This window comes from Branchiostoma lanceolatum, chromosome 19 (assembly GCF_035083965.1).
Source record: "Branchiostoma lanceolatum isolate klBraLanc5 chromosome 19, klBraLanc5.hap2, whole genome shotgun sequence".
In the NCBI taxonomy this organism is placed as follows: domain Eukaryota; kingdom Metazoa; phylum Chordata; class Leptocardii; order Amphioxiformes; family Branchiostomatidae; genus Branchiostoma; species Branchiostoma lanceolatum.
Window position 1 is genome coordinate 2,918,377 of NC_089740.1, and position 13,985 is coordinate 2,932,361.

The following is a 13,985-nucleotide window of genomic DNA, read 5'->3' on the forward strand; positions in this document are numbered from 1 at the left end:
TGACCAACCGCCCATGGTCCCATCATCAAACATCGATTTTCCATCCATCCTACCTGCATTTAACATCTAGACTCAACTCTTAATCTCTCTATCTATTCTCCAACCGTCATTCCTTTCATCCTCCACCCAGGCATTTATCATTTTCATTTGTCTATCGATCGATCCATTCAAAACTATCCATATCATTGGTCTCAATTTCTCGACTAAAGTCGCATCGTGTTTGACTTAAATTTCTTAAAACTAATAATCACATGGATTCCATGATTGTTTTCAGCATGACATCTGAACAACTTTTACTTGTCTGACATTTGGGTCAGGATTTTTATTTTGGGTTTCTATGAAGTAAAATATAACATTCTTTGTCGAACGAACCTAAGCATGATAATTGGTTACCATTTATTTTAATAATTAAGAAAATGACGCGGACAAAGGATATGTGAGATCATGTCCGCTGCTTTATTCCGTATGCATGGAAATCGAGTTGTTTCCACGTTTCATCACAAGACATAACACAGTACATCTTTCCCATTAACATCTAACACAGTACTCAGGAGACAATAGTATACTTATCAATAAAGGGACTTCTCCACATGTACACTGTACATGTGCGGTATTAAAATGCTTGTTCTCAGTGTACATATAGCGTGCAGACAAAACTTACAAATACAGATTGTACTCGGATAATACAGTCATGTATGTATGAAAGGTACATCTGAAATGCTGATTTTAGCAGAAAATTGTTATAAGTTATTCGTGCAATTCTAGACGACATATACATTGATAAATGAACCATTTCCCATTGAACACTGTGTCCTGTATAATCAGTCATGGTACGTCAACTCTTAAAATGTGGCGGTTGTGGGATACCCGGCGTGATTATAAAAGTTGACGCTATCTCTTTTCCTCCACCATTTGCTGCAGATGTATACAATCTTTAGACACACCGACAAAATTGAAGATAAAATGAAGATGATCATTTTAACATCCAGGAGTCTCTGTTAGACAAAGCTATCCTGAGTCCATGAATGTTGTTAAACCGGTTTACTAACTGAAGATATCTGTTGTTTTGTTTGTTGATATGACTGATGTTTGTTGTCTCATTTTGTTGGTGTGGCCTACCCTGTTCAATTAGAACCTTTCTTTTCATTGACATGTTTTAAGCTTCTAAATTTAAGATGATTCTGTGGGGTTCATAAAAGATATAGCCGATAATTGATAAGATAGTTAAAAATTTGAGCGTTTAGGCATGATAACATGAACTTATTGATGTTCCCATCATTATTATATGGGACTCGGGTATAGGCAAAGGGGTAATCAAGATGCTTAGGGAAATAGATGTCAAAGCTTTAATTACTTCCATGAAAGGACAAAAGCGAAACTCTAGTTTGGCTCGCAGAGAAACAGGTTTTTGGCCCTTCCGCAGTTTCGTACCACCCACTGCCAGTTAAACTTTGGTTTCATCTGCACACAGTCACGTCGCCCACTGTTATGGTCGTTTGGCTGCGGGGCCCAGTCCGAGAAATCTCCGCTGGCCGATAGGGTGCCGTCTTCCCAAACGAAGGTCCCTTCTGCTGCTTCATCAGTAAGGCCGACCCAGACTCCGAAATACTTATTCGACGTAGCCCTAACAATGGACGAAATGTCAGCAAACAAGTTAGACTGAAGTTCAGAACAAACATGGCTAACATAACAGGTATCTTAAGATGCAATAATTGTTTTTTACTTTGATTCACTGTAGATCAGTCTAGTTATCAAACGAAAGAAATTACTTCTTCGGCTGAAAACCTTAACCAAAAACATGTCGATACGCCACTCATGCGGGCTTGTATATACGCAGAAGTTTGACAGGGGCTTTAGACAAGGAAATGCGGTAACACGATGATGTTTGTCATTGTTTGGGATCTTATTATTTGCGTTTGCATTATCCGCACGTAACGTACTTCTTTATTTGATTTTTAGTAACTTGGGTAATAGCAACAACATGGCATATATTAGAAGTCCCATGTACATAATGGTTGAGACTGTAGGTGGCAGATAAACAAAAGAAAACCAGTATGGATTATATTGTTACATCAGGCTTGTGGGCATTTTTCGATAGTCTAAGGCCCGATGCTGATCATATATAAGGAGAAATCTATTACCTGGCACGTTCCACGATGGTCTTCATCACGTTCACATCTGCTGCGTTGTCTAATTGGAAGATCCTTCCACCCATGCTTTGACAATGCTCAATCGCCATGGAATAGATCAGGGGACGTTTGTGGACGTACAGACACTTTCCAAATCCATAGTCGTCCCCGTAGCCTGCAGGGCACGCTCCTGCAAAACATGGTTACGTCTGTGTAGTAACGTCGAGTGTCAACGACTAACCAAAAAAAAGGTCACCAGTAACCTACGTAAATTATAGGTTTTGATAATGCATTGTCATAATCAAGTCTGTTTATGTACCACACTAATCTAAAACCAGCATGTGCATGTTTTTGTTAGGCATAACTACCTGGAGTGTGGGTCGATCCAGCTTGCACGTGTACCAGACCTTCATACAGTGGTAGAATTAAGATTTTTGCCATTCCAATATCAGAAATGCAGAAATTGTCAATGTAACAAAATAAGACCTGCTAAATTTCAGCCAACAATGATATGGACTCAACTTTTTGTGTAAGTTGATGTCGCTAAAACTAAATATCATCGGCCAAACTGACATAATGGTAAGCAAGGTTCGCACCCGGTACGGATACGTATCTTGCCTTCCCCACTGAGTTCTGCCCTCCCCATGGAACTTAGTTTGCAGAATGGATCTTAGTTTGCGGAATGGATCTTAGTTTGCAGAATTGGTCTTGTCATCCAGAAATTGTCGGAAAATGTATTTCTACAGACTCACTTACTACCCACAAGGTACCCCCAGCTGGTTTTTTTTAATATTTTCGTAGGGTTTCATCCTATTAGTGATCAGCTATTAAAGCATACCAGGATCACCGATGCAAAGTAAAAATTTATGTACAATATTAATGCAAACACCGATGCTAAATTTTCCCAAGTTATCCTTCAAAAGGTGTAAAAAAAAGAAATTGAAAGTCAGCCGAAAATCAAGTCCAAATGTCCACAACAATATTTTCTACACATGACCGGCACATGTACCACAGAATTTCACCCTGGAGGGGCAAAATGTACCACCAAAACTGGCATACGTATATTGTAACATATGCTCACATACATCATGATGATATAATTATGAAGACACTGAAAAGTTTAATACAACCACCGGACTTTAATTTCTTTCCGAAAGGAAATCATCCAGATTTCTGTGCATGCAATTGTGGGATTTCACGCGGTTCAATCTGTGCAAAGTACAAATGGGGGATATAAGCATTCAATAATGTTCTGAATTCACTCGTCAAAAAGTGTGAAAAATGAATTAGAGTTTAGCCAAAATCAATTCCAAATGTCCACAACAATATTTTCTAAACATGCTAGGTGCATGTACCGCAGCATTTCACCTTAGAGGCGCAAAATGAACCACCAAGGATGGAATAGCTATGCCAGTCGTGAGAGGGTTTATTCCTAGTTTGTACACCTTATCGGGTGTTTCATCAGGGCCGGGGGCTTTGTTGCTAAACACCTGGCATATTTTGCACTTCAGAGTTTGATTTCCGGCCTATAAAACGGAAATAATATTACATACACTTTATTGTAACACATACCTAGCTGACAGATGAATCCCCTGGTGAGGCTACACGATACATCAATCCAGTCATGTGTAGAACCATGTACTACGACGCAGTCTTCACCTCCTAAATCGTTCGGCTCACCCGGGCCCCAGCTGCTATAGTTTCCCAGGGGTTTGCCGTCTTCAAACAACCAATGCCCCTCGTTATTGAGGTCATTTAACCCGATCCAGTGTGTTCCGTTGCTTCCCAGATTGTGGATGAAAGTGTTGGTCCCACTATCTTTCGGCATGGCCAACATTCCCCTGTCTGCAGCACACGTCTGTCTGGCCTCATCGTACGTCTTCAGCTCAGCAAAGTCCTTGTAGCAAACTCCGTTAAAACTGACGTAGTCTGCTATTGGACATACTGTAGGAAAGGGAAACGAGGATATGTATACTTGGCTTAATGAAAGACATATATACCATTAGCAAGAAACATTGAGTACAAAATAGCGACTGACTGTAATTAGGCTAATGGCAATATAAATTTGCTCGCATCATCAACATGGCAAAGTTGAGGTGTTTGAAAATCAATACAACTGACTGACATGTAAAAAATTAAAAAAAGCTAAACCAACTTAAGCAATAACAATATCGTTTTGAAAATGGTGGCATTTACAAAGTAGAGATAAGGGGCTAATTCCCTACATACATTTTCCATTAGGAGGAGTATAAAGCAACAATGGCGTAAGGGAAATTCCATACCCAAAAACTCTATGAAATATCATTAATCCATTCTAATGAAATCTAAACATGAATTTTACCTTGAGCAGTCACTGTTGCAGTCGTCGCGATAAGCACCAGAGCTGCCCACTTAAAAAACCCTGATTTACAAGGACCCGCCATTAGGGAGGCCTGCAACACCGAAACATAAATCATCAATTAGGGAGTAAGGTCTATCACAATCATGCATGTTCAGAATCCCGTTGGACACACAAAAGCACAGAGGTATATAATTTACATAATAAATGCTTGGTCATGAACACCTTTATCTAACTTACACAAGTCAAAATATTGACAGCCCTATCATTTACCACTCAGGTCAATTGTGGCGCTTTTGCATCAATTTTGCAAATTATGAATTTATTTGCATAATTGTTATCTCTTGATGTTCCACTTACCATAAACTACATTATGTTACATGTATTTAAGTGATATTATGGAAAATATAGCAAATATAGATTTTACACATTAATTGTGCAAATTAAAGTCCGAATTAGCATAATTTGCTCTTCATTATGTACATCTCAGTCTAAACCATCTGCATACTAAATATCATGGAAAACCGTCTATCCTTTGTTCAGTTATTCCCCTTAGAAAATTTTCACAATAACGCGCCTGCAGTTCCAGAGCAAGCTGGAATGGGGCCCAAACCTACACCACTTCTTTATTACATCACAAGCTATCTGCCACAAAAAAATCAAGACCATTGCACGTGCAGATAAAAAGATTTTAAAAAATGAAGTTCTGCTGCAGTACCAAGGTAACATACCAGGGGGCCCAAAATCGACCTTGACGTTCGGCTTGACACTACCCGCCCACATACCAAATACCATCGTAATCCATCAAGAGGTTCTTGAGCAATGATGACTAGAGTAGTCCGGAAACACAGACAAACAGACAGACAAATAGACAGACACACCCAAAACTGTATCTCCATTTTTAATGGAAAAAAAAAAAAAAACGAAAATAAGTGTGGCAATTAAAAATTATTGCCATAGCGAAGGTGTATGGATTGATCTTACTTCACTGTAAGGAAAGTACCAACGTAGCAATCTAGATCTTAGTTCTGCCATAATATTGTGCAAAACGCACTTAGAAATCAGAAAGGCATCTGCCAAGCAGATATAGAAAGGCACCATGTAACTTGAGGAGTTCCTAGCATATGTGAAAAAGCCCGGAGTACACTCCCGTTGTAGTGTCTTTTTTCTCTGGCATTGTTGGAAAGGTGGGGTGAGAAACTATAGGCTGGAAGTTTAAAAAATCGGTATGCTGGGGCTCCTATGATCGTTTTGGTTGTTATTCTAGCTCTGTAGGATGTGTTTTCGAGGAGCTACTGTTGTTTTTCCGACACCGCACCCCTCCCCGTAAGGCGTTCAGTGTAGACTGCCCAAGCGGTAACCCATTAGTTATTTATCGTTCCGTTTAAAACTTTGCCTTTCTATATATGCTTGGATCTCCTCAAGTTTTGGTTTTCACAGAGGTTTTTTGGTGGGAGGCATGATGTTTAGCACGTTCTTGTGATAATAGATCAACTGGGATGCGCAAACCCTTTTCAAAGCTAGAATACTAGATTCGGTGAACTCCCTGACACACTCCGGACAGTACGAAATCGGACACCACGTAAAAGTAGGTCATCTGTCATCGACAGCTGAGTGCCTGGATGCCAGACGTGCTAATGAGGTATCAAGTTTGAAAAAGTGACAGGAGGGCATCCACAGAGTTGGCCGGACGGATTTCTGAAATTCCTGTGTGTATATATATATATATATATACACTGTGCTTGCCTTGACAGAAACAATAGGTAGACGTATCAAGTTCAATATATCTGAACCCAACACAGAGAAGACGGACAAACAACCACTACTATACATGGCGGGAAGAGACAGAATCAACCTTCTCAGGGCAAAGAGAAACTCACTGAGAAGCAAAGTGGCATTTATTCGGTATAAGAACAATATGAAAATACGTTGGAGAGGCAGGGAAATGTCAAATGTATACAAAGATGTGACATTTGCGACACTATAGACACGTTGCGTTACCTCTTCTGTTAGCTGGCAGGGAAATGTCAAATGTATACAAAGATGTGACATTTGCGACACTATAGACACGTTGCGTTACCTCTTCTGTTAGCAGTGTTTGTGAACGGTCCCTTACACAATTCACAGGGAAACCAGTTGGTGTATTGCTTGGTGGTGCACGTGCGTTCCGGGCAAATTGTCTCTCTCTCTCGATCAAATTTACAGGATGACTGCACTGTTACAAAGGCCCGCGCAAACAGAGGCTTACAGTGTCGATTGTCTATTAATTATCACATATCAGAAATATATCACCAAACAAATGGACCTTTGATGTATAGTGTTACATCGGGTGACTTAACAATTTTTGTTAGAACACGTGCTCTTGACGTCGCGGTGGCGCAATTGCAGCTCGCCCAAAACCAAGCGGTCCTGGGGTAAGCGGTCCTGGGGTCGAATCAGGTGAAGGTTAGTACTGAGCTTCGATTAGGGACGTCCCTCGGATAGGACGTTATGATGGCCCTGTGTTTGCGGTTGTTTCACGTTAAAGAACCCACCACATGTATTAAAAAGGATAGAGCCCTTCCCGGGGCGAATGGATCTGATTAATCTGTCCGGATGTGCAAACCTGGAGTGCTATGCTACGAGGCGGTATACGGAATATGCTTCACAAACAAACAAACAAACCAGAACAAACAAACAAACAAACCAAACAAACTAGAGTTCCACGACCTCATACCTTCGCCAAATGATTTTAACCTTGATGACTGACGTATTAGGAGTGTCTCTCATCAATCATAAATCATACTAGTTGATCATCTTCACCCAAATAACAACCATTGTCTAAAGTATAAGCTTAACAAAGAAGGTTATGCTAACATCATCAATTATGCAAATTAGGTCATTATCAGCATAATTTGATTCAACTATGTTCACCTTCACATAACTTCCAAATGCCACAACTATGACATGCCATCATTTACCTGTATGGAATTAACGAAGTTACTCATTAATTATGCAAATAAGGCCTACAATTGCATATTTTATATCTATCAACATCCCTCTCATTCTCAGTTACAAATGTAACATATTTGAATAGTAATATCATGGAACACAGCAGTTTTTCTTAATTGTCTCATTAATTATGCAAATAAGAATCTGATTTGCATAATTATCATCCAATAATACAAAGTATCACGTCAGCTATCAACATACCAAAATTCATAACCATCCATCAAGCCCATCTTCAGTTATAGTATTTTCTCACTAATTATGCGAATGAGGTCCTCATTTGCATAGTTGATATCCATCAATATTTCTCTCTTCCTCAGATACATATGTCACATGTTTGAGAGTCCTACCGTGGAATTTGGCGGCTGTATAAACTTTCCTAATTAATTATGCAAATTTGATAATGATTTGCACTATAATTACCTCACCATGTACATCATCACTAAACCTATCTACTTACCAAAAATCATGACCATCCAACAAGCCCTTTTTGAGTTATTCCCTTTCAAAGTCTGAACCAAAAGCTGCTGCCGCAGTTCCAAAAAAGCCGTTAGGGAGCCCAAACCAATACCACTTACTCTCTGTCCAAAGAGCTATCTACCACTCAAAAATCAGTTCCATAGCATGTCCAGAACACGAAATATCAAAACAGGAAGCTCCGCTGCAGTATCGTGAAAAGCCGCTGGGGGACCCTAAATAGAATCACTCCCTAGTCTCATCAAAACCTACCCACCTACCAAATATCAAAATAATCCATCCAAGCCTTCTCGAGTTATGCTGTACGTTACAAACAAACAAACACACAAACGGTACCCTCTGCATAGCCTTCTCGGCGAAGGTAACCAGAACATTGTAGCGTTAAGTATAAGATAGCAATGGGATCATTTTTATCAGGAGCTTTACATATACTTCTGCTTATATAACATCCGCAACAGTCAGAAAACAAACAAGTGCACTTTGCTGCGAAATGTATTAATTTTGCATAGCAAAACATAAAAAAAAACTGTCAGCAATGCACTACTAGCCACATGCAAATCTAAAGCAATCTAGTGACGGAATGGTTTAAAAAAAGTTACTGTTATGTGTTACATCTGTATGTATCAGTGAAATTGAAACAGAAGAAAGTGTAATATTAACTGGGGTCATCTGGATAGACAGAACACGGCTACGCTTGGCTGTGATTATGTTTGATTAGGCCCCCATTCCACTGGGAAGGCGCTGTCGCCGCGCTCTCACAGCGACCTCACTTTGGCCAGATCGCTGTGAGAGTGCCGAGAGCGGCGATGGTTTTGAACATGCCCAAAACAGCCGCGAGGATGGCGGTCAAAAAACGAGCGCCGTGAGAGCGCCGAGAGAGCGCGCTGCGAGCGCGGTGAGCGCCGTGAAAGCGCCCAATGAGGGATCAAAGGACCCCATCGAGCGCTGAAAGATCGTGCAGCGAGCGCTACACGAGGATTGAATTGTCTCAACTGTAGTTCAAACAAATTTCATTCTTGAGGTGGTGTATCTTGAATTTCTGGGAATTCTGTGGTCAAATCATAGTTTTGCTCATGGGTAATACAAATTGACGAATAACTACTAGTACTTGCTTCCATTAGAATTAAATTCCCTCCAAGTCAGTGGTTCAAAATGTGTTTAACGTTTCTACTATAACGTAGAATGATGAAATATATTTCTTGCGAATAGTTTACATGACAGAGAACACAGAAAAAAAAAGTTGAACATATACATAACTTAACACACTCACTGAGTGACCGTGCAGCTACCAAAATTGAATCTGTTTTCACCTTGATGTTATCATTTAAATTTGATGCAAAAGGTAAAGGTATGACAAATCACACCAAAATCTGCTCTGAATCTCTGGAATTCGTTGAGCGATCTGTGAAATCTTTGGTTGTTCATGAAAAGTTGCTGACATTTTGGTCGCGCTGAGAGAGCGCAAGGGTCGCCGTAGAGATTCAACTTGAGTAGGTTTTTCAGCATTTCGGTGCTCTCACGGTGCTCTTGCCAATTTTAGGTCGCCGTGAGAGCGCGGCGAGAGCGCCGTACAAATGGAATGGGGGTGTAGGGAGCAGTTGTGACAATCAGCTTTAGTATGGAAAATTGGTTAACGAGGCGCACCTCTTCGGTTTTGTCAGTATTCAGGGCGCACAACGCACGGCAAAAACTACACCGGTTGTTAATTGTCAGGGCAACATTTGTTTTATGCACCAAACAACACCAGATTGCCACTTTAACGAGTATCCTGGCATTACCAAGGGTAATATGCAAACATCGAAGAAAAAAGAATGATAATACGATCTCTTAAAAAGTTAGACCTCAATCTAAAGCGTCACGTAACGACTCGCATTTCAGGCGGGAGCCGTACCTTCGTAAACCGGCCAATCTAGACTCGCGTCGTGCCCCTGAAGTCCAAAGCATGCTGATGCGACAAAAAATGCAAAGCGGTAGGGAAATCGTAGCAATCTTTGACCAAGCATCTAAAATTCTTTATCGCACTGTGTACAAAGGCACATACTGGACAATCATAGGCATACAGAAAATATTAGACTTTTGTTTTGAATGGTCGGACACAACATGCATATAATTTTGACCCTCCCCCTGAAAATGACGTTTAATTTCGATAGAATCATGATGAATTTTTTTGGCATTTCTTGCGGTAGAAAAGAAACTGAAATGTGTTTGATCATATTGCAAGTGTCATGAAATATGAAAATGTACATTGGACGGACACTTACTCACAGTTATGTATGTTGTCGACGAAGTCGGCTAGTTGTTCTCTCTCCGACTGTACAAACGAACTGGGTGTTCAGCCTATTTTACCTTCTAGGTGTTCAGCATACTTCTATCAATAGAATACTTCAACGTCATTCTAATCGAAGATTGTGATTGGTAAAGTTTGACGACGTTTGCAGTCATTGGCCATGATGTCGGATCACGCCACCACTAATTATCTACGACGTCAGAATTTATTTTTGTCACATATGATATTGAAGTTAGCCCGTACCATCCGGCGACAGTACACGGTAATTAGACAATTAGCTTGGGGGGACTTAAGTCACCTAGGTCCCGAAACGGGAGTTTAAGGACACGGGGTAGAAATGCTGCAACAAAACCTGTTAACACTTTTATGGTAGGTTTACATCTACCTATTACTCCGCGTGTGATAGCTACTATTAAATTCCTTTCTTTTTCCTGTATACACCATAAACCCAATGAAGAACAAGAGCTCGTAGGACACACTTCTCCGTGAAGTAATTATAGTGTGTATATTGTGGGTGAGGTGTTTGTTAATTTCCTTTGCTAGCGACCTGCCCAGTTGTAAGATAAATGCATGAAATGGATCTTTATGCTAAGTGTGAAATCACAGACAATTATCATCCTGGTTTATTTTGTTGTATTTGGCGGTTAATTGGGGTCCCCAGAAAGTGCGAAATGGAACGAAATGGAACGAAATGGAACGAAATGGAACGAAATGGAACGAAATGGAACGAAATGGAATGAAATGGAACGAAATGGAACGAACTAAAACATATGTAACATTATGAAATGAAATACCAGTAGATAGAGAAATAAAAGGAAAGTTGTAACATTCACAGTAGAAGGGAACAGGAAGCAAATACATAAAATAACGTGTTTTGTTTCTTGAATCTGTTTGATAACAGTAAATACAACGTTTTTGCCGCGTTTGTGTGGCTAGATTCTTCCCTGAAAATGGGAGCGCTTTAATACTGCTTTCTGTGTTCTTCTTTGTTTTTGGTCGTGTGAAGGTCGTTCCGATAGTAGTCACTTGGTTGAGAATTAGTTAGCAGAGACTTGTCTACGGCATTGGGGTGAGTTATGGGTAGGTTGGAAACTAGTTGGGAGTAAGTCAGTAGTGTTTCTGGCGTGAATAAGGTTCTAATTTTACTGCTGACTCACTCCCGAATACCAGCCGAACATTAGCCGACCGCGCCGAACACCAGCCAAACACCAGCCGACCCATTTCCGACCTGGTGTCAGAACACAGTGAATATACAATTGTCTAGGAGAGGCAAGTGACCTTGTCCCCAACTCAGTAGTTTAACAGCCCGGTATACAAATTATGTCACAACGACATATCCATTGCATTCTACAAAACTGTGATCATTCGACTATTACTGTTGTTATTTTTCCTGTGTATTCAAAACAGTCAAAATTAATGATTGGATGTCTCATTCGCAAGCGTTCGCCATGATATTTGTCTGCAACGACTCTCATTATCGATATGCCCAGAAGCCATTTTGACAAATTTGATATAGATGGTTCCTGCATGACCTGGTGTCAGACCATAGTAATTATACAACTATCTAGGAGAGGCGATTGACCTTGCCATCAAATCGGGAGCTCAACAGCTCGGTATACAAAAAAAAGGAAGCAAACTTCTGATGATAGGATCTATTACATAATTTGTTCCCATTCTAACACCATGGCTTTTTTGTATGCCTGAGCTTATAGTGCTACCATTATCTTAATCTTGATCCACGGCAATTACATTTACTTTGGTAACACCTCTGTATTTAACCCTTAGGCGTTCAGTAAGGTTACACCTGCCATAGTGAGTGACAGCTGTTGGCATATCTTACATCGTTTACAAAACTAAAACAGCCCTATGTTATGTTTGTGGTTCACAAAGTACGCGACTTGACCACCATGTTGAAAACTAAGTTTGTTTAATGCCTTTTGGATGGAACTGATTTTGATGAATCATTCTAATCAATCGAGACGGAATGCACCCCGAAGCGGTGCATTTAATGGTTAGCCTAACAATTACCTAGGGGACCATTCACAAAGACTTCCAAAATTTGAGGTTACACAATTTCGTAGCTTAACGAATCTCTGTACACAATGCACAATTTGTTTCTTTTTCAACGCATCGAACCTTTTGTTATTTTACCAATCTTATTTTATCTTGCTTGTCAATACGTTAATTTTGCCACTTATACAAAATGGTGGATTCCCTGCCAATTCTACAGGGGACTGTTTACTTAAACTGGCAACATGTTGTTTAGCACAGCCTATCCTGATCGTCACATTCCTGCTTGTAAAGCACACGTTTGTGTCTTTCAGATACATTTCACCTACTAATATAACACCACACTTATGTGACAGTGCTTCTTAGTGAGTTTGTATCGTCCCTTACACGGTTGTTTCTGTGCCTTCCCGCCATGTATTGAAGTGCAGTCAGGTGAGAATCACGCCGACTGTGTCAACTACCTGTCAACTCGCTGACTGTAAAGATAGCTTATTTACGATCAAGTCAGAATATGTCTTTGACAGATTTGAAATTGATGGTTGCCTATGTCATCAGGTGTCAGTGCTGGGCAATTAGCCTACCCGCCTCTACGTGTAGGAATAGAGTAGAAACTACTAGAAAGTCATCTAGAAAGACTTAAATGATTAGATAGTATACATTAAAATACGGTTTCCGTCTGCTTTTTAGAGAGCAATTCTTGAATTTTAAATTTAGTAGCTACCGTAATTATGCCCCACTTAGTTCGATGTCACTGCTTTTGGAGAGCTCCAGGCGACTATTGAGGTCCCACCTGGCGTTTAACTGAGTGGTATTTGCTGACATATCGATAAGGATAATTCAAGAAAGTAGTACTCTAGATCTGATGCTTAGGGTTGTATATTCTCCAAGCAGAGGTTTCACTCGGGGCGCTAGTGTAAGAGCCAATAGTGGACACCCCCCCCCCCTCCTGATAGAAATAGACTCTTCCAGTGACGTCATGGATAGACGAGTGGAGACATAAATAAAGACCTCATGGCATGAAGATGTCCTGTCTGTGAGTGCTACTTGAGCTATCACCGGAGATTCACCTAGGGGTGGGGGACAGGCCAGAAATGGTCCGTTACACTAGGAGTGGCCTGGATTTTTTACCCCCCCAGGGGAAGCGTTAAAATATCGACCACTCTTAGCCCCCCGATCGAAACCTCTGCTTGGGGAATAGTGTCTGTTATCTATTTAATATATGAATTGACGATAATGTCATTCATTTTTGTTTAATGCTGAGAGGGACAGATCATCTTAGACCTAAAACCCAACGACCCACTTTCTGGCCCCGTGCCAATCTTGTAAGCCAGCGTTCACAAACAAAGCCTTTTCGATATTCAATGATCACAATTACGTCTCGAGCGTTTTTTTAATCAGATTAGATATGGTTTCAATCAAACACAGCCCACTAGTCAGACTGTGTAGTTATCAAAACATCAGCGTGTGATATTGCATGTGTAACATGTTCGTGAATAGACCTCTTTATTCTGTTTAGCATATTGTTCTCTTGCCAACTAGCGAATAATATCGGTAGTTCATACTGGTAATCAACCATTGATCCATAGAGTCAAACGTAAATGTTGAAAACAATTAGTAAATGCAAGGAGAAGCTGAATACTTCTCTTGTGAACATTATGGGTCTAAAAGTCCTCACTCTACCAGTGCGATAAACAACTAACAACACAGAGAGGCAGAGCTCTCAAGAGCGGGCTTTAGAGGAGTCCTAAACTCCAGA

At 40.4% G+C, this 13,985-nt stretch overlaps 1 protein-coding gene across 1 annotated transcript; it reads right to left on the reverse strand.

The window, feature by feature from the left end:
• Positions 1-454: 454 nt before the first annotated feature.
• LOC136425672 (C-type mannose receptor 2-like) lies at positions 455-4,564 on the reverse strand. Its single transcript, XM_066414603.1, has 4 exons — positions 4,471-4,564; positions 3,702-4,073; positions 2,142-2,319; positions 455-1,624 (listed from the first exon to the last, which is right to left on the reverse strand). The coding sequence occupies exons 1-4, from the start codon at positions 4,550-4,552 to the stop codon at positions 1,381-1,383; spliced, it is 876 nt and encodes a 291-aa protein (XP_066270700.1). The 5' UTR covers positions 4,553-4,564; the 3' UTR covers positions 455-1,380.
• Positions 4,565-13,985: the final 9,421 nt, after the last annotated feature.